The sequence below is a fragment of the Nycticebus coucang genome, chromosome X (genome assembly GCF_027406575.1).
Source record: "Nycticebus coucang isolate mNycCou1 chromosome X, mNycCou1.pri, whole genome shotgun sequence".
Taxonomy (NCBI): domain Eukaryota; kingdom Metazoa; phylum Chordata; class Mammalia; order Primates; family Lorisidae; genus Nycticebus; species Nycticebus coucang.
The window spans coordinates 18,129,121-18,151,028 of NC_069804.1; the positions used below are offsets into that span (position 1 = coordinate 18,129,121).

The window sequence follows — 21,908 nt, forward strand, 5'->3', positions numbered from 1 at the left end:
CCTATGGTGCATCTTACAAGGGTGCATGTGAAACTCAGTAAATGTAGAATATAAATGTTTTAACACAATAACTAAGAAAATGCCAGGAAGGCTATGTTAACCAGTGTGATGAAAATATGTCAAATGGTCTATAAAACCAGTGTATGGTGCCCCCCCCCAAATAAATGAATAAATAAATAAATAAGAAAACTTACATTCACACCAAGGCTCATAGGCAAGTGTTCCTGGCAGCATTACTCACAATAGCCAAAAGGTAGAAACGATCCAAATGCCCCTTAACTGGTAGATGGATAAACAAACTGTAGCCTATACATTCAATGGAATACAACTCAGCCATAAGAGGAATGAAATACCCATACATGGCCAGGTTGGTGGATTGCTTGATGTCAGGCGTTTGAGACCAGCCTGAGCATGGGCAAGACCTCCAATTAAGTACCCTTTGGAGGTAGTTGTTAAAGCCCAGTGATACTCCTTCCTCAAAGTTTTAATCCTACCCTCCTATTTGCCCCTCAAACCCTAGAGGCGTAGGCTGCTTCCTGATACCCCAGGGTCATAAATGGTCTCTACTAAAGACCTCTAATAGAGACCTTTAGTAAAGACCATTTTTTGGTTTCTACTAAAAATAGGAAAACCAGCTGGGCATGGTGGTGGGTACCTGTAGTCCCAGCTACTTGGGAGGCTGAGGCAGGAGGATCGCCTGAGCCCAAGAAATTGAGGTTGCTGTGAGCTGTGATGACACAGAACTCTGCCCAGGGGGACACAGTGAGACTCTGTTTCAAAAAAAAAAAAAAAAAGAAAAGAAAAGAAAAGACCCACAGATGCCATAGCATGGATAAACCTTGAAAACCATCAGGCAGAGGGAAAGCCACTAGATGTGAAAACCCATGGATAATTTTCTCTCCAAGTGGATGAACATGCAGAACAGGCGAATCTACACAACAGAACGTGGAGCGGTGGGGAGCTGGGGCAGTAGGCAGGGACTGAATGCAAAGGAGCCCAGGGATCTTCTTGGAGTGACAGATGTGCTCAAATACTGGATTGTGGCAATGGCTGAACAACTCAGCAAATTTACTAGAAACCACTGAATTATGCACTTCAAATGGGAGCTTTTATGATATGTCAGTTACACTTCAATAAAGCTGTTTAAAAAAACAACAATGAGGGGGATGGTGCCTGTGGCTCAATGGGTAGGGCGCCGGTCCCATATACTGAGGGTGGCAAGTTCAAACCCGGCCCCCGCCAAACTGCAACAAAAAATAGCTGGGCGTTGTGGCGGGCGCCTGTAGTCCCAGCTACTCGGGAGGCTGAGGCAAGAGAATAGTCTAAGCCCAAGAGCTGGAGGTTGCTGTGAGCTGTGACAGCAAAGCACTCTACCGAGGGCAAGAAAGTAAGACTCTGTCTCTACAAAACAAAACAATAAGGGCTCGGCACCTATAGCACAGTGGTTACGGCACCGGCCATATACACCTGGGCTGGAGGGTTCGAACCTGGCCTGGAACAGCTAAAGAACAATGACAACTGCAAGAAAAAAATAGCCAGGTGTTGTGGCAGGCGCCTGTAGTCCCAGCTACTTGGGAGGCTGAGGCAGGAGAATCACTTGAGCCCAAGAGTTTGGGGTTGCTGTGAGCTGTGATACCAGGACACTCTACCAAAGGTGACAAAGTGAGGCTCTCTCAAAAAAAAAAAAAAAATTTTTTTTTTGGCTTGGCACCTATAGCACAGTGGTTAGGGCGCCAGCTACATACACCAAGGCTGGCAGGTTCAAATCCAGCCAGAGGCAGCTAAACAACAATGACAACTGCAACAAAAAATAGCCAGTCATTTGGCGGGCGCCTGTAGTCCCAGCTACTTGGGAGGCTGAGGCTGGAGAATCATTTAAGCCCAAGCGTTGGAGGTTGCTGTGAGCTGTGACACTACACACTCTACCGAGGGCGACATAGTGAGACTCTGGATCAAAAAACAAAAAAGCCCAAAAAAACCAACAATAAGGAGTCTTCCTCCTGTGCTAGCTAGTTTTTCCCTAAGGAAAAAAACCCTTCAGAGGAATACAGGAGGGGAGGGCTCCAGGCCAAGAAGTTGCCCGAAACCTTTACCTTTCCCGTCAGGCTCAGCCACCTCCCAGCATCCTTGGGGGAAAAGCCCCATCTCATCAGTTCTGCACCAACTGGCTGAGGTTTTTTTTTTATAGAACTGCTCTGTTTGGCAAAGAGTAATTATATGCAGGGGAATTCCCTAGCCATAATGAGAGCCCCCCTTTTTTATTATCCCCCAAAACCCCTGCATTATTTTGCAATGCAAAATTCATGCCTCCTCAAGTCAATTACTCGGGAAATGTGATATGCAATAATGAATTATACATGTGTTTTCTTTGTGAAATTTTTTTCCTCAGGGATGCTAATTATGAGATAAATTGTTGGGGGTTTTATGTCTTGAAATAACTCCTTGTCATATCAGAGCCCCTCTTGCTACATATTGCCAGGCTAATTGGTGGCTTCCAAAGAGAAGGATATAAGTAATTTTCAATTAAGGTAGTAAAATGCTAAAAGAAAATAAATTGCCAGCCACACATGCATATTCATATGCACATACTCATACATGGAGGTAGATATTTCTATGAGAAACAATGAATGAAAATTCAACACACCCTTTCTTTGGGAAATTCTAATGGAGTCCCTGGTATAATATTTTACCATTTCAAGACAAATGTACCTCCCCTTGCGTTATAAGTGACAAGTCATTTTTGATGCATTAAAATTCCCTTATAGATGGGGAAATGTGTCTGCACTGTGGGTGTCCAGCAGCCGACATACAACTCTCTTGTTGACAAAAAGTCTTTCAACACTGGGACATTAGTCACCAAAAATAAGGCCCAATGTGTCCACACTACGACCTTGGTGACTATAGGAATAGAGAATAGTCATGTGTCTTTTAGAGCTTATCTCAGGGCTGTTTAATAATTCTATCAAGCAAGACCTTTGTAATCTCATGTTACTCCTTGGGGAACCATAAACCTTTACTTATTCAAAATCAATACTTCTTTCTAAGTATCAAACTGCCTGCTATAGTTGTTCTAAAGCAGGAATTTCAAAATGCCATAGGTAGCTTTTGAGCATCATTTTCCTTATTAGTCATGTAAATGTAAAATTTGCTGGTAATTTTATACCACTCTTGGAATCCAGTCTCTCTCAGCACTTAAATGATTTGATCACTGACACATGGAATGGAAAACCCAACTCCTCAAAATCACTTAGAACAGCACGTTCCCCAGGAAGAATTAGCCTCTCTCAGAAACATAATCGTATCAAAACACAAGGTACCAGAATTCACTAAGGTAACAGGTTTAACAGGCTATTTTTATGACAGACCAGTAAAATGTCTGAGGCATACTATTATACAGAATTATCCAGGATTTTGAATAATGTGCTATTAACTTTAAAGAGGTGCTGCCATTTGGCTGATCAGTCAAGAAACCCTGAGTAAAGCTCAGCAGAGCACGACACCTCTCCAACTTTTGAAAGACAAACAAGAAAGCAATCTTGTTGTCACAAGAAGCTGGCCACTTGCATCACCGAAGTGAAAACAATTTGAAGTTGGGGACAATACATTGTCCACTTCAAATATCAATTGCCCACTCTGAGAAGCTCCTCAGTAACTCAACTGTATCTCTGCTTACCTGCAAAAGTCTCTGTGCACGGATTCACTCCCGCAAGACGTTTAGAGGTTCCAAAATCAGAGATTTTCACCACTCCACTGTAGGTGTTTACCAGCACATTATCGCCCTTTAGAAAAAGAATGACATCAAGTATTTAAAGACAAATTTAAACAAAGTACTGTGAAACAGATAATGGACCTTGAGAAATTGTCACAAGCCTATAAGAAGACTTGACTTTGCACTTTGGGGGCTGTCATGCTAAATTGTATCCTGCTATGAGCCAGTCATTCAGCAGATACTACAAACGGCTCTCATGACCTGATGTGAGCAAAATGAAACCTCATCGGCTTCGAAAAGTAAGTACCTTTATATCTCTGTGCACTATCTGGTTTTCGTGGAGATACTTAAGGCCTTCCAGGATCTGTTTGGTGTAAAACTTGATTGTGGGCTCCTTCATCGGCCCCCATTTGGATCGCAAAAGAGCAGACAGGCTTCCTGGACACAGACACAGCAAACAACTCATCAGGATGGAAAAGATTCAATCATAAGAGTTCAGGGAAATAGGGCAGCACCTGTGGCTCACTGAGTAGGGTGCCAGCCCCATATACCAAGGGTGGCGGGTTCAAACGCAGCTCTAGCCAAACTGCAACAAAAAAATAGCCGGGCATTGTGGCGGGCACCTGTAGTCCCACCTACTCGGGAGGCTGAGGCAAGAGAACCGCCTAAGCCCAAGAGCTGGAGGTTGCTGTGAGCTGTGATGCCACAGCACTCTACTGAGGGTGACAAAGTGAGACTCTGTCTCAAAAAAAAAAAAAAAAAAAAAGAGTTCAGGGAAATGACACCAACACTGCCGTATCTGGACTAAATGCAATACATTTCCTTCTTCTCTTATAGCCACAGCCAGAGAACAGACTGAAAGAGAACCAGCACATTAGCCTGACCACAGGTATAAGGTGAACAGGAACCGCTGTGATCGCTGAAATTCAGTGGGGCCAACTTTGGATTTAGCTTTGTTCAGCTGGAGAAATTCAGGAGGACAGTAAAAACGCTTTCTAAACTTGGGGGTAGTGAGTCAATGTCGGGACTAACTCAGGTCCCATGATACTTGTTTCTGCACAACCATCTCTGCCATTCTGCTTGGGTCAAAGCCACCTTCTATGCTTTGCCCCATAATTGGATGGGGACAGGTCCAGAGTGGGGGGCCCTTTAGGATGACAGGGAATAGGACTAGATGAAGTCGGGCCCCTCTGTCGTCAATGTGAGAAGGCCCAATGCAAGGTCACAGGGGCAGGATCTTCTTGATTTAACAATCTCTTTGCCAATTATGCTATTGAACACTGGATATTTGGGCTGAAGGAAAACCTCCCCTCAGGCCGCTCTGACCACGTCTCGGAGGTAGACATGAGAGCTGCAGGTGGTTTTCCTGCTGGCAAGAACAGGCCTTCAGGCATCAGCAGCTCTCAGCTTCCCATTCACACAGCGCTATGGGACCTGGTTATACCTCAGTTTCCCTATCTGTAAGAGAATGAATACATTTGTTTCTAATTCCATTGTTACCCTTAAACTTAATACCTGGAATATCAACTAATGTGGACAAGAAACATTTTTTGCTAGACCATGAGCAACTAGAGGGAAGAAGTAACAGCACTTCACACTTTGAGGGCAAAATCTATCCCATTGCCTGGCTCTCAGTATTCCGGGGTTGCTGGGACTACGAACTCATACAACATTTTTGGAAGGAAGTATGGAGAAACCTCAAGGAACTCAAATAAGACCTCCCATTTGATCCTGCAATCCCATTCATTACTGGGCATTTACCCAGAAGAAAAAAAATCATTTTATCACAAGGACATTTGCACTAGACTGTTTATTGCAGCTTAATTTATAATCACCAAAATGTGGAAACAGCCTAAATGCCCACCAACCCAGGAATGGATTAACAGGCTGTGGTATATGTACACCATGGAATACTATTCAGCCACTAAAAAAGATGGAGACTATATATCTTTTGTATTAACCTGGATGGAGGTAGAACACATTCTTCTTAGTAAAGTAGCGTAAGAATGGAGAAGCAAGAATCTAATGTACTCAATTCTGATATGAAGCCAGTAGATGATCTAATTCACAACCACATAAGAGAAAACCTCAAATCGATTCAAGGTGGGGGGCAGGGGAATGAGGGAACAAGGAAACAAGGGAATGAGGGAGCAAGGAAGAGGGGGGATGGGTGTGCTCCCACTTAATGGGCACAATGTTAGGGTACAGTGGCAATCCACAGGCACCTCAAACTCCTGGACTCAAGCAATCCTTCTGCCTCACCCTCCAGAGTAACCTATAGACCTGGCTTCTCTGTCATTTTTTAAATGGAAGGACAACTAATGATGGCCATGTTATAGGTTCATTAGTGATTTTCAGTAATGAGATTAGAAGGCAGCAACTACTCACCTCCAGGCACCTGCTCCATAAATATCTTAATGTAGCCATTCTCCGAAACCGAGCCCAGGTACTGAACGATATTGCGGTGCTTGAGGTACTTGTGCAGGGCTATCTCCTCATGCAGAGGCTGCGAGTATCTATTGGGAACAAAAAAGCCAGCATCACCTGCTAAATCCCACGGGCTCTAGTACCTGTCCCACTGTTGGCCAGTCCCTTCTTTCTGGAAACTTAACTCTTCTTGACTTCCATGAGACTACTCAACTTCCCATCTATAAAACAATGGATAATACTGCCAGCCATGCAGGGCTGCTGGGGGCCAAAGTGTGTCAATTTCTTTAGGTGCCCAGTAGAGTGGCTAGTGTGTGGTAAGTACTCAATTAATGACTACTATGGTTGTTATTATTAGGACCCAGACCCACCAACCATTCTTTACCACTCTCAATATCACTTCTTGCTCTACTCCCCATGAAAAGTGTTCTAGAAGGTTCTGTTCTCAGCTGCCCTCTAGTCTTATAGATGCACTCCAGACTGTAACGGCAGCCATCTCATGGGCCACCCAGCTGCAGCCTTTGGCTTTTTAGACCACTTCCCACCCCTGGCTGCTATACTAACTACTTAAAACACATTTCAGCACATACCTTCCTCACACAAATTCCACATAAAGACCATACTGTTTGACAGGCATACAAGGACCTTCGATCAGATCAGACTACACCTTTTAAAAATTTTTGCCTCATTTCAAAGCCCCTTCATTGCCCCACATCCTACATCCTATCATGTCAGACAATCTGTTGTTCTCTGAATATATTTTGTATTTTAACAGCTCCGATCTTCAGCACAGGCCTTCTTTTCCACTAAATGAACTTCTATTCATCCCTCAAAGACCAGTTCAAAGATGAACTATTTTCTGAAATTTGCCAAAAATCATCCAGGAAAAGGAATTGATTTCTCATTTTTATTCTAAAAACACTCTGTGTGGCCCTCTGCTATGGTACTTGTCACTCTGATGCACAGCTGAAGTGTCTACATTTCCCACCAAACTAGTAGCACCCTGGGATAAGGACAGTATCCTGATCACTTTTCAGTCCCCAGTGCTGCCCAGAATTTGGCATGGATAAGATACCCAATTAATCATAAGTTTAGCCTATAAATTTAGGGAGTTGGACAAAACAGTCTCTAAAAGCCCCTTCTAGTTCTAAAATTCCAGGAACTACTGTTGGTAATGAAATGCTGGAGCAGTTCTATTGCTAAAAATTAAGAAGTTATATCCCAGTGATTCTCCAAATATATATAACTGAAACACTTTGTCCATCATGAGAATAATACACAGGATACTGGACGGGGAGCTCAAGAGACCCAGATCCTCATCTTGTTTCTACACATCCTTGGGAAAGTCATTTAATCTTCCTCAGCCTTGGTTTTGTTATTGTTAAGTGAAGAAATTTCAGGCCTTGTCTTACAATTCACACAACATGCTAACTCACTGAAAAAAGTCAACCAATGAATGAATAAATGAAGGGTCTTATAGCTGGTGGGAATCATTTGTAACCCAGCCCTAATATATCCGTGATCACCCAGATAGGGAGACATCTGCATGTATCCACCAGTGCCCAGTGCTGAAGGTGACACTGCAAGTGGGGACGGACATGCCTGTGGACCACAGGATGATATTTCCCACGCTGTGGCCATTACTGTATATGAAGCTTATTTATAGAAATGCTTGCCAGTCAATACTGCAATGCTCTTGTTTAGAATTTGGGTCAGATATAAATTTTAAAAGAAGTGAACATTTGATAAAACTCAAAAATGTTGAAAAAATAAATTAGCAGTACCAATGGTAGAAAAATATCCCAAAAGCTTTGGGTGAAGTTGAAGGGCAGAGTTTAAAAAAAATCTGTATTTCAAAAAACATTATTTTCTTATAGCATTTAATTTTCTTCTTTTTTTTTTTTTTTTTTTTTTTTGAGACAAGATTTCACTCTGTTACCCAGGCTGGAGTGCTGTGGCATCATCATAGCTCACTGTCACCTTAAACTCCTAGGCTCAAGTTATCCTCCTGCCTCAGCCTTCCAAGTAGCTGGGACTACAGGCATGCACCACAAGGCCTGGATAATTTTTCTTATTTTTCATAGAGATGGGAGTATCACTATGTTGCCCAGACTGCTTCCAAACTCTTGGGCTCAAGTGATCTTTCTGCCTCAGCCTCCCAGAGTGCTGGGATTATAGGCGTGAGCCACCATGCACAGCCTTGCATTTAATTGTTCGCAATGGTACCTCCAAATCATAGCTATTTTCTTTTTTTTGGGGGGGGGCATAAATGTATTTATGATTTATGTACAAAAGACTTAATAAAAATATAAAAATAAAAAAAATAAATAAAAAGTCCATTCTTTCATTCATTAATTGACCCAGATTAAGACATTGAAGAAGGATTTGTCCTCTACGCACAATGAATAAAATATCCATTCAAAGAACTTAAAATGAGCAGAATAATATTAGAGAATTTCTCTGGCAACTTAATTGCTTCTGTGACTCACGACTATTAAGAGCCTGAAAATAGGGTGGCACCTGTGGCTCAGTGAGTAGGGTGCTGGCCACATATACCAGAGGTGGTAGGTTCAAACCTGGCCCCCCAGCCAAAAACTGCAAAAAAAAAAAAAAAAAAAAAAGAGCCTGAAAATAAAGAGTGAAAAAATCATCCAGTTTTTGAGATTGAATGAAAAATGCTCAGAAGTTCCAGAACTTTATGAGAAACATGAGCTCCAAAGCTTTACCTGGGAAATCTCAAACCACTCTGAATTTTCTTTTTCTTTTCTTTTCTTTTCTTTCCTTTTTTTTTTTTTTTTTTTGCAGTTTTTGGCCAGGTCCGGTTCTGAACTGGCCATCTCCAGTATATGGGGCCGGCACCCTACTCCTTTGAGCCACAGGCGTCACCCACCACTCTGAATTTTCTATTTTGGCTTGACAATGATTGGATAATTTTTCCCTTAAAATCAAATTAGGCTTAAGGTCAAGGGTATAGGTTTGGTGCAGTGGGTCATACTTAGCTATTTTCAACTGCTACATTGTGAACTTATTTTAATTTTCTTTCTAAAAAATTTTTTTTGTGTAAAGACAGGGTCTTACTACATTTGTCCAGGCTGGTCTTGAACTCCTGGCCTCAAGCAATCCTCCTGCCTCAGCCTCCCAAAGCTGGTGGGATTATAGGTGTGAGCCAATATTGCCTGGCCTACAAGCGTGAATTTAGAAGACTGTGTTACATACAGTAGAGCCTCCATCGTTGACCACCTCCTTACTAACCTAATTTTCATAGACCAGACATGGACCACATGTACGTATCAGTACAGTAGGCCTAGTTCCTTATGCTGGCCACCTCTGTATGTTGACCAGTTTGTTACAGTCCCTTGGGTGTTCAACTTACAGAGGTTCTACTATATTTCAGTATTTGTAAATAATTATGTAAAAATGTAAAACTCGAGATTTAGGTGTTAGGTAGAAATACAACTATAGTTTTCTTTTAAAAAATGACTCTCTGTAATCCATATGCCTCTAAGTACAGTTAGTTGTTCCACTTTCTAAATCTGAGAACAAAAGCAGAGCACCCTTCTTACGAGGGGATTACAAGTACTGTGATCATTTTTATCCTTCAATCCTCCTCCACACTATCGCTGGTGAGCAAGGGATCTGCAATGTGGAGAGGGCAACCAAAGGATGTGGAAGGCCTGTGGACTTGCCTGCTATCTCTCTCTGGGATTTCTTTGATGGCTATTCGTACTTGGTTGCTCAGATCTCGGCCGGCGTACACAATCCCATATGTGCCTTTCCCCAGGACAACTCTCTCGCCATTTGCATCATGGTCATACTCATACTAAAGGAGGAAAAGCACAGGACAAAATAACACAACCTGCAGTGGAGAAGCCCTCTAAAAGATGGCTAGCAATTTTTAAAACATTTATAAATAACATTATTGGAGTGCCAGGCAAGTCACAGTTCTTACGTTGTGTATTTTCATTAAATAATGACTTTTAAGGGGTAGAATTCTCAGTTGTTCATGTATTCGTAGCATAATTTTAAGAAGTGAAATCCAAAAAATAAAACACATGGCTTGCCTGTATCTTCGCTAATTTACCTTTTTGGAATTTTCTCCCTACTTTAATACTGTAATTTAGAACTGCTTCTAAATTACATGTTAAATACCAGATAGGTGTCTTCCTGAATGATCCCTTAGCACTTTTTCAGGAGACAAATCTCTTTCAACAGCCCAGAAAAGAATCAAAGGTCAATAAAACTGAGATAGTCTTAATACAAAGGACATATGCTGGGGTTTCCCAGCATATAGATCGAATAGTAAATACACGCTGTAAAAATTCAATTTATAATTAGCATTGCTATTTTCTCCCCCTAATCTTATCATCAAAAGCTGCTGCACACAGGTGCATTCAAATCGATGCTTCTCCGTGATTGAAACAAATGCAATTGCACGCTGCGCCACGCTTACTCCGTGCCAAGAGGCAGAGATCGGTTACTTCTGTTGCTTTGCACGCTCCACTGTGTCTACTTACAGAAGTGCGGCTTATACACAGAACAGCCTGTGTGAGCACATTTGGGCCCCTCTGCATCTAGTTCCAGGGATGCTCAGGACAATTAAGACTACTAGCAGGGATGTGCAACCTTTTGCCTTTCTCCGGGGTACACACTGGCAGATGATATTTTGTCCTGGGCCACACATGTAATACACAAACACTGACAAAAGCTGATGAGCAAAATAAAAAGGTCCGTGCATAATTTTTGTGATATCAGACACCACCTATACACAAAAAAAGTCCTCACATAATCCACATGTGGCCCATAGCTTGGATACCCCCTGTAAGGGTCGCCACCACTGTCTGATTTAATTAGAAATCAGCATGCTCCATGGAACTTTTATCTCACACCTTCCTCTGTGCTACCACGCCTGCTGCTCTCAAAGTACATCATCACTTAATTCCTTTCTACAATAAACTTTGACCCTAATAGAAGAATTTTAATACCTAATTCAAGTATTAAATCTCTTTAATTTTCTTTTTTCTTTTGAGACAGGGTCTCACTCTGTCACCTGGCCTAGTGTCCAGTGGGGGACAATCATAGCTCACAGCAACCTCAAACTCCTGGGCTCAAGTGATGCTTCCGCCTCAGCCTCTCAGAGTGTTAGGATTACAGGCGACAGCCACTGTGCCCGGCCTCTCTGATATTTTCTGAAAGAAACCCTAAGGTATTCCTTTCAATCTAACCTGAAAGCAGAGTAAAATCTCATTACATTGTAAACTTTGAGAGAACCTGCATTAGTGGCAAATCTGAATAATTGTGTAGGCTTTAAATATATGTACATGGAATATCATTGTTCTGTCCAAATGAGTTCATGATGATCTTACTTTCAAAAAAACGATTTTAAAGTTGTGATATTTAATATACTATGTGCACATAGATACAACTAAAGTCATTTTAGGCATAAACGAAAAACTATTCTTCCAATTGGCCAATTACTTCTCTTGTAGTCTCATAAACATTACTAATTAGCTTAGAAAAACTATTTTCATAGGTTATGCACAAAAGAAAGTTTTTGTCTAGTCCATGGTCAATTTTTTTTGAAACATTTTTACTGAAAGGATCCCAAAGTAATGAGATTTTTCTATGGAGATACGTTAAACCTAATCTCTAATAGCCCCATGGACAGCAATGGCTGGCTGGTCCATGAGTATTCCTAAATATACTCAATAAAGATTTTTACACCAAAAAAGGGGACATTTTCTTTCAGCAAAGACACCATAACTTTTTCCACCTCTGTGACTCACCTCTAAGGTGTCTCCATCGGTTTCTACCTCCAGCTCCACTGCAACACCCACTGCATTGGTTATCATCTCTTTGACCAAAGAACAAAATCTGGAATAGGATATGTCACAAAGATGCTATCAATTAGGGTCATTCTTGTGCCTTACATTTAACTTAGCCTTATTACATTCAACTGCGCTCAACTATAAACCAAACTTTTACAACTCATGAACAGTCCACCTCTTGATTTACCACGATACTTTGGTGATTATCTAATCAAGTGCAAATACTCACATGATACTTGAATCCCTTCTATATGGTATCTCCACCAACTGGTTGCTCAACTGGTTGGTCAACTGATGCTTGAGCACATTACTTACCAAAGACAGCTCACTCTTTGGAGAGCCTAATCAGACATGTTTCCCTTTTACTGAACCAAAGACTTCTTTTACATGGGTTCCATCTGTAGGTTGCTTAGAATTAACTCTTTTTTCTACATAACAGCCCATTAGAAATGTACATAATTTTATCATGTCCCTTTAAGTCTTTCCTTTTTGTTCCTTTACTGCTTCCTAGTCTACTAACAGGTCATTATTTAAATGTGTCCCTGTATTACTCTTCAAGTGTGGCCCTGAGGTCAGTGTTCCGGGGTGATTTGATTGATGCTAAAGATAGTGGAACCATTCAGGGGTGTCCAACCTTTTTTTCTGCAGCACATTAGAAGAAGAGCTGTCTTGGGTTACATATTAAATATATAAACACTAATGAAAGCTAATGAGCAAAAAAGGTCCATGCATAAGTTTTGTGATACCTGACACCACAGATAAGCAAAATAGGCCTCAAATAATCCGCATGTGGTCCACAGGCCGCAGCTTGAACACCCCTATATGTAGACAGTACAGTTCTCAGTAAGTATTGTGCAAGTGGAAGGGTGAGGGGAAACATATATGGTGGCCCCATCCTTCTGCTGACACAGATTAAGCTTAATATTAACTGTTACCCATACATCCTTCTCACAAATGCTGCTGGGCCAAATCAGCCACCTCCTAGACTTGTGTAGTCCAAATGACCTTGACTCATTAGAAAATTTTCAGAATTCTCTCTTAACATCTAGAAGGAATACTCTACACTTCAGGATAATTTCTACAAAACATTAACTTGGTTTTTTTTTTCTTTTAACCCCCCCATCCCACCTTTTCTTCTACTCTTTGAAAGCTGGGAAAACCAATAGGCTTTTTAGGAGACACAGGGTATGCACTCACCAGGATAACTAAAATTTTTTTATTTAATTTTTAATTAAAATCATTATTGTATACATTTCTGGGGTACAATGTGATAATTTAATATACTATGTGGAATGCTTAAATCAAACTAACATATCCATCACCTCACTTACTTTTTGTAGTAAGACATTCAAAATTTACTTAGTTATTTTGAAATATACCCTTGCATTGTGCACATTAGGTGAGATCCCACCAATCGCCCTCCTCCTTGACCCCCCTATCCCCTCCCCCTTGCTAAACTATATTTGTGTTTTATCATTCCTATGAGTGTACCAGAATGTTTATTGCAGCCCAATTCATAATTGCCAAGTTGTGGAAGCAGCCCACATGCCTAGCAACCCATGAATGGATTAATAAATTGTGGTATAAATACCGTGGAATACTATTCAGCCATAAAATGATGGAGTTTTAATATCTTTCATGTTTACATGGATGGAGCTGGAACTCATTCTTCTTACTAAAGTATCTCAAGAATGGAAAAAAAAAGTATCCAATGTACTTAATACTATTATGAAACCAATATACAGAATAACTAAAATTTAAAAGATAATATCCATTGCTGTTAAGAATATGGAGCAAGTGGAACTCTTATACATTGCTCGTGGGAGTATAAATTGATACAATCACCGTGGAAAACTATTGGCAGTATTAACCAAAGCTGGACCTACCCTATAAGCCAGTAATCTACTCCTAAGTATATAATCAATAAAAATCAATTGTTGGTATATATTCACCAAAAGATGTGTATAAGAATTTTCATAGCTGTTTCATTCATTAATAGCCCCAAACTAGAAACAATCCAAATGTTCATCAATAGATCACATAAATTATTGTATATTCACACAATAGAAATTGTGAAGAGAAATTCACGCTATGCAGAAAAAAAAGGATGAACTGATATGTACATCATGGCTAAATCTCACAGATGTCCTTATAAGGAAAGAAGCAAGAAACAAAAGAGTACAAACTAAATGATTCTATTTGTAGGTTAAGAACAAGACAAACTAACCACTGATGATAAAAATTCACAATAGTTATTCCTGGAGGGTGTTTAATGACTGAGAAGGGACATAAGGCACTTTCTGGGGTGCTAAGCTGGGAGGCAGGTACAAAGATACAGACATACGTAAAAATTAATCAAGCTATATAGTTAAGTGCACTTTGGCCAGGAACGGTGGCTTATGCTCGTAATCCCAACACTTTGGAAGACTGAATTGGGTGGATTGCGGAAGGCCAGGGGTTTGAGACCAGCCTGGGCAACACAGAGATTTTGTCTCTACAAAAAACAAGTACCAAGTGGGGGTCAGAAAGGTAAACTTTGTAGTAAAAGGATGTTCTGCCTAATATCTGGCAGCATTTTTCCTACTTTACATTGAAGGGTTCTCTAGTCTTTTAGTCTGTTTAGTCTTTAAACATGTTGTGCTAATCATTGCCTGAGATACGCTGAATTAAAATTACATGACATGAACACTCAAATTAGGAATAAAAGAAACTTCCTCAATCTGATAAAGGCTATCTATGAAAAGCCTGCTGCTAGCATCATACTTAATGATGCTATATGTTGCTGTCTTCCCCTTAAAATCAGGAACAAGACAAGGGTATCTACTCCCACCAGTCCTGTTTCTCATTGTGTTGGAGATTCTACCTGGGACAATTGGGCCAAGAAAAGAAATAAAGGCATCTAGGTTAGAAAGGAAAAACTCAAACCGTATCTGCAGATGACATAATCTTGTATAAGAAAATCCTAAGGAATTCAATAAAAACTATTAGAATAAATGAGCACAGCAAGTTTGCAAATTACAGAAAATATACAAAGGTGAACAATCCAAAAGTAAATTTAAAAAATTCCATTTACAGCCGGGCACAGTGGCTCATGCCTGTAATCCCAGCACTGTGGGAGGCTGAGGAGGGAGAATCACTTGAGCTCAGGAGTTCAAGACTCACCTGAGCGACAGTGAGACCCCGACTCATAAAAAAAAATGGAAAAACCCAGCCGGGCGCCGCGGCGAGAGCCTGTAATCCCAGCGGCTTCCAGAGGCTGAGGCAGCGGGGTGCCCGCAGCCCAAGTCTGAGGTTGCGGTGAGCTACCACGCCCACTGCCCTCTGCTCAGGGGCATAGGGTGGGACCCTGTCTCAACAACAACAACAAAAAAAAGTAAAGAAATAAAAAATAAGCAACGAAATAAAAAAGCCAAAAAAAAAAAATAAAATAATTCCACTTACAATATCAAAAGAAAATACTTATGTATTTAATAAAAGAAGTACAAGACTTGTACACTGAAGCCATAAAACATTTTTGAAAGAAATTAAAGAAAATCTAAGTAAATAGAAAGACAATTTGTGTTCATGGATTGGAAGATAATATGGTTAATATGACAATGCTCCCAAGTTGATCTATTAAAAGATAACCTATCAAATGCTAAGTGCCTTTTTTTCAAACAGAAATTGACAAGCTGATTATAAATTCACATGGAAATGTAAGCATCTATAGTAACCAAAACAATCTTGAAAAGCAAAACCAAAGTTGGGGACTCTCATTTCCCAATTTTATAACTTAGTATAAAGCTACAGCAATCAAGAAAGTGTAGTACTTCCATAAGAATAGACATACAGAACAATGGAATAGAATTGAGAGTCTGGAAATAGATTCATGTTTATGGTGAACTGATTTTCTAAAAGAGTGCCAAGACCATTCAATGAGGAAAGAATTGTCTTTTCAACAAATGGTGCTGGGACAGCCACATACGCACAAGCACAAGATAGGAAGTTGGTCTCCCTACCTCACGCCATATACAAATACGAATTCAAAACGGATCAGAGACCTAAATATAAGAGCTAATACTATAAAATTCTCATTAGAAAACCTAAAACTATAAAACTCTCATTAGAACACCTTGGTTTGGCAAAGCCTTCTTAGAAACGAACCCAAAGTGCAAATGACAAAAGAAAAAATAGATAAATTGAACTTCATCAAAATTATAAACTTTTGTGTTGCAAACCATACCAGCGACAGAGTGAAAAGAAAACCCATAGAAAAGGACACAGTATTTGCAAATCACATCTGACAAGGGAATTATATGGAGAATATATATAGAACGCTTAAAACTCAATAATAATCAGACAAATAACCCAATTAAAAATGAGCGGAGTTTGGAGAACCTGGCAAACACCACTTTCACAGGTGATTCAAGTCAACACCACGAGTAATGACATAAAGGTATTGTATGTCTCTTGATAAGAGGCACCGAGAAGGACACAACTTCAGAACTGTGGTATTCCTGCCCAAAATACAGTGTAATCACGAGGACATGGTAAACAGACCCAAACTGAAGAACTACACAAAATAAATTGCCTATTCTCTTTGAAGTTACTAAGAAAGACAAAAACTGCTGAAGAACTCTTTAAGGCATGATGACTCACTGCAACATGTGATCCTGGACTGGACCATGGACCAGAGGAGAAAAATCTTTTGTTTTATTATAGAGGATATTAGTGGGGCACTAAGTAAACTTTGGGTAAGGTTTTTAGATTACAGTACTATATTAATCTTAATTTCCTCATTAGATCACTGTACTGTAATTACCTAAGGGAACGTCCTTGGTTTTAGGTAATACACTGAAGTATTTAGAGGTAATGGAGCATTAGATCTATAATGTACTCAAACACTTTAGAAAGAAAAAACATTTCATATAGTGAGAATGTAAAATACTAGGAAATTCTGGGTGAAACAGAGACAGAAATTCTTCACACTGGTTTTGGAAACTTTCCTATAATTCTGAATATTTTCCAAAATGAAAAGTTTAAATGTTTTTAACTGGGCAAAGAATTTGAATAGACATTCCTCCAAAGAAGACATATAAATGGTCAATGCTCAGTGTCATTAGTCACCAGGGAAATGCAAATCACAACTGCAATGAGATTCCAGCTCATGCCTACTAGGATTATAGTCATCGAAAGGACAGATGATAACAAGTGTTGGCAAAGACCTGGAGAAACTGGAACTTGCATACATTGCTAATGGGAATGTAAAATGGGGGAAAAAAGTCTAACAGTTCCCCAAAAGGTTCAACAGAATTACCCTAAGACCCAGAAATTTGACTCCAAGAGAAATGAAAACATATGTCCCTACAAAGACTTGCATGTGAATGTTCATAGAAGCAAAATTAGAAATAGGCAAAAAGACAACCCAAATGCCTATCAACTGATGGACAGATAAACAAAAGGTAGTATATCCACACCACAGAATTCCACCCAGCCACAAAAAGCAACGCAGTCCTGATACATGCTACACACACATAAGCCTTAGAAACACCATGCCAAGTGGAAGGAGCCAGTCCTGGGAGACCATGTAGTGTATGATGTATGATTCTAGTCATACAAAATGTCCAAAGTAGGCAAAGCCATGGAGATAGAAAGTAGATTAGTGTTTGCCCAGGGCTGGGGTGGGGATTTAGGGGGTCTCTGCTAATGGATACCGGCTTTGTTTTGGGGGTGATGAATATTCTAAAGTTGGTCTGGTGCATGTAGCTCAAGTGGCTAGGGTTCCAGTCACATACACTAGAGGTGGCGGGTTCAAGCCCATCCCAGGCCTGCCAAATAGCAAAGACAACTACAGCTGAAAACTAGCTGGGCATTGTGGCAGGCGCCTGTTGTCCCAGCTACTTGGGAGGCTGAGGCAGGAGACTCGCTTAAGCCCAAAAGAGTTTGAGGCTGCTGTGAGCGGTGATGCTACAGCACTCTACAGAGGGCGACATAGTGAGACTCTCTCTAGAACTGTGAATATACCAAAAATCCATTGAGTTATATACTTTAAATGGTTGAATCACATGGTATGTGAATTATATCTCAATTTATATAAGTTAAAGTTTCAAGAAAGACAAGCTAGCAAGTAAGTATCTTTCACAACAAAGGGCCCTTAAAAATGATTCACCATAATTAGATTGCAAATATCTAAGTCAGCTGTAACTCACCTGCTACACTGGTCTTCAGTGGAAAAATAGATTTGAAAGTCGTCAGAATTATCATGGACATAAAGAAAACAACACCGTTCATCAAACTTGGATAGGCTGTAAATTTCAAAACATAAGATTGCATATACATAAGTTATGATAGCAATTTTAAGTTTTTGAGAAACTCTAGAAACAGAGTTTCTTCATTTCTACAAATTTCTCAAAGATTTATTAATGTTTCAATGAACAACCCCCAAATTTCTCTTTCATTCTTCTATGAAATTAAATACCAGGGACATTTATCTTGTTTGAGTTTGTATTCATCCAGTGACTAACTAATATGTATCAAGAACCTAATCTTAAAATAATGCAGTGCTAAGCAAAGAGTAGGGGCAACAGAAAAGGGAATAAAGCACCGTCTCTGCCTTCAAGGAGTTTACAATGTTACGAAGAAAGAAGAGCAAGGTATTTGTGAACTAATTTATCACGGTATCAAAGGAATTTCTAGACTTGGAAAACATCAGGACACAGTGTTTGTGCCCACACAGGGGAAACAAAAATAAACATGGCATCATAGCTTAAGAAAGGCCTTTGAATGTTATCTGATCCATCTGTACCCAAGGTCTGCACCTGAACCTACAGGTCCTCCAAGCAGCTTGTTTGGACATAGCCAGTGACAGAAAATGACTATGTTCTATCTACTGATAAAATTCTCTGTTAGAAAGTTCTTTTTTTTTTTTAATTATTATTATAGCTGAGACTTCAAACCAGAGTAAACGTTACAATAGGATCGAACAGAAACCAGCTGAAAACAAGACAGAACCACTTAGCCCCACCACACAAGACAGGGCCCCAGTTTCTCAGGCCACAACACCGTACGGGCCATCGATAAAGCCCCAGGGGAAAAATCAAAGGGAGTAAAATAACCATGGGGTGGAATCAGCGGAAAAACTCTGGTAACATGAACAACCAGAATAGATCAACCCCCCCAAGAAAAGATATGTTAGAAAGTTCTTCACTGGGCTGGGCGTGATGGCTTATGCCTATAATCCTAGAGCTCTGGGAGGCCAAGGTGGGTGGATTGCCTGAGCTCACAGGTTCAAGACCAGCCTGAGCCAGAATGAGACTTCGGCTCTAAAAGTAGCTGGGCATTGTGATGGGTGCCTATAGTCCCAGCTACTTGGGAGGCTGAGACAAGAGAATCACTTGAGCCCAAGAGTTTGAGGTTGCTGTGAGCTATGATGCCATGGTACTCTACCAAGGGCGACAAAGTGAGACTCTGACTCTAAAAAAAAAAGAAAAAAAAAGTTCTTCACCCAGAAGGGGCCATCTCTGCTATGCAATGGCCCTCATTCTGCCAGGTGACACTATGAAAAATAGAAGATTGTCTTCTATAATGAGCCCTTCAAACAACTGAAGCCATTTTATCTTATCCCTTCTAAATCATTTCTTCCTGATACCCAAACCTTCTTAACTCATCATACACTATATGACAAATACTGAGTTGAAATACTAACAGTGCCAGCGGACTCAGAAAGAATTAAAATTAGGTTCTACATGAGCAAACTGTGAAAACCAATCTGTGAAGGAGCTACAGCTAGATGGCCTTGGGGGTGCTCAAAGTCATGTCACATCAGTCCCGAGGCCCTTGGAAAATCCCCACTGATGCCTGAAATGGCAGCTAGAGGTGTCTGTAAGAGGAGGTCCAAACAGAAGGCTCTTGATTACATGCTGTCATGTAACTTAGTTACTGATACATTTTTGAAAAAAAATCAGCACTTTTGAATTACTTTGTATTTTTCTGGGCAGTATTATCTGAATGCACTACTTAAATTACTTCCTGTCTGATAAAATGAGGTAACAGTATCCTAATTTAAACACTGATGTATCAAGCACAGGATCGGACTACATCTAGGGGTAAGTTGGGGATTTGTTCGGTGGCTGAGGCAGTCTCAGAATCAGAGAAAGGAGAGCCCTAGGCCAAGCCTTTTATATGATGGAAACAGAGAAGCAACAGGCCTAGAGAGGCTGGCTGGCTTTCTCAATGTCACAGAGCAACGAGAGATCAGAATTCACCTCTACTCGGGAGCCGCTCTCACCCGGGAGCAGGCTGGTGGGCTGACGAGTGCCGCAGAGGTGGAGCAGCCCTGGTTGGGGAAGGCCACGCCGATCAGGCCCAGATGGTCACCACTCGTGATCCAAAAGGCAAGTGCCACATCTCAGAGTACAGCACCTCACACCCTCCCTAACACCACCTCTGCGCCCCGTTACTCTGCCCAGGCCAAGTGTCGGTACCAAATACCTCCTGGCTTTAGCGCTTGAGGTCGCTGAGCACTTGAACATCTTTGGCTCGAAGATGACACATTTTCTCTCTCTACAGATACAACTTCAAAGTTTGACAGGAGAGTTTTGTCTGCTGGATATAAGAAAAGCTACTCTGTTCTAACAAAGCCTTGTAGCTCTAACAGCACATTAGGAACTAGCCTGAGCAGGGCAACAGAACAGAAAACTGTCCATTTTGGATTCTGTTGAAAATAAGAACCTCAGGGCGGCACCTGTGGCTCAAAGGGGTAGGGCGCCGGCCCCATATGCTGGAGGTGGCAGGTTCAAACCCAGCCCTGGCCAGAAACTGCAAAAAAAAAAAAAAAAAAAAAGTATTGAGATTAAAAAAAAAGAAAATAAGAATCTCGCATATTCTGAATAAGTGGAAACATTACAGTGCCTAAGACATTATTATCTCATTTGTATTTAAACAATAACTACATTTCCTCCTATGTTCTTACCTTATTCCCTTTATGGAAGAGGCTGTAAAATTCCACTCATGGATTTGTTTCTGCAAATATCAAACACAGAAATCAATAGCCCGATTTTTTTCTAAGCAAAGAATCATTCGTGGTTTCGTTCTGTGGTCATTCATTTCTGCTTTTTTACTTGAGTAGTGATTTAAGGGGTACAGCAATGTACCTTGCATAAGTTGGAACACCAGAAACATTTTCTGAAGTACTATAAAAATGCGCTTGTATCAATAAAGTCCTTTAGAGCATACAATATAAATTTGAAACAATCTAAATCTGAGATAGAAATAATAAGCACACAGTAAGTATACAGTGAATGGCTTTTCATCTTCTGTCAACATAGTAGAAAAATTCTAAAATGGACATAAGAACAGCTCACCTATGTGGAGCAACTTGCAAAAACATTGGAGAAGCCAGACTGTGGCAGACACCATTCAGCATTCATCAAGTTTTTCCTCCCTGAACACATAGCTAAACTACATTTCCCAGCCTCCCATGCAACAATGGGGCCATATGATAGAATGCTGACCAATGGGATTCAAGCAGGAGTGATATACATCACCTGTGGGCTTGGCTTGTGAGAATCTCCACAGCCATCCTCTTACTCTTTCCCTATCCACTGCAAGATGGAATGGAGAAAGAGAAAGATTGAATGGAAATAAAGAAATTGCGTACTATTGATCTTTGACAAGCCAATTAAAAACATTCAGTGGGGGAAAAGATTCCCTATTTAACAAATGGTGCTGGGTGAACTGGCTGGCAACCTGTAGAAGACTGAAACTGGACCCACACCTTTTACCATTAACTAAGATAGACTCTCACTGGATTAAAGATTTAAACTTAAGACATGAAACTATAAAAATACTAGAAGAGAGTGCAGGGAAAACTCTTGAAGAAATCGGTCTGGGCAAATATTTGATGAGGAGGACGCCCCCAGGCAATTGAAGCAGCTTCAAAAATACACTACTGGGACCTGATCAAACTA

At 40.5% G+C, this 21,908-nt stretch overlaps 1 protein-coding gene across 1 annotated transcript in view; it reads right to left on the minus strand.

The window, feature by feature from the left end:
• The window catches only part of MAP3K15 (mitogen-activated protein kinase kinase kinase 15), a 157,096-nt gene that overhangs the window by 21,792 nt on the left and 113,396 nt on the right, over positions 1–21,908 (minus strand). Inside the window, exons 11-17 of the mRNA XM_053578963.1 lie at positions 20,912–20,961; positions 18,150–18,245; positions 11,920–12,007; positions 9,823–9,956; positions 6,098–6,225; positions 4,017–4,147; positions 3,674–3,779 (exon numbers count right to left, since the gene is read on the minus strand). Coding sequence (XP_053434938.1) covers positions 3,674–3,779; positions 4,017–4,147; positions 6,098–6,225; positions 9,823–9,956; positions 11,920–12,007; positions 18,150–18,245; positions 20,912–20,961 — 733 coding nt within the window. The remainder of the gene's footprint in view (positions 1–3,673; positions 3,780–4,016; positions 4,148–6,097; positions 6,226–9,822; positions 9,957–11,919; positions 12,008–18,149; positions 18,246–20,911; positions 20,962–21,908) is intronic.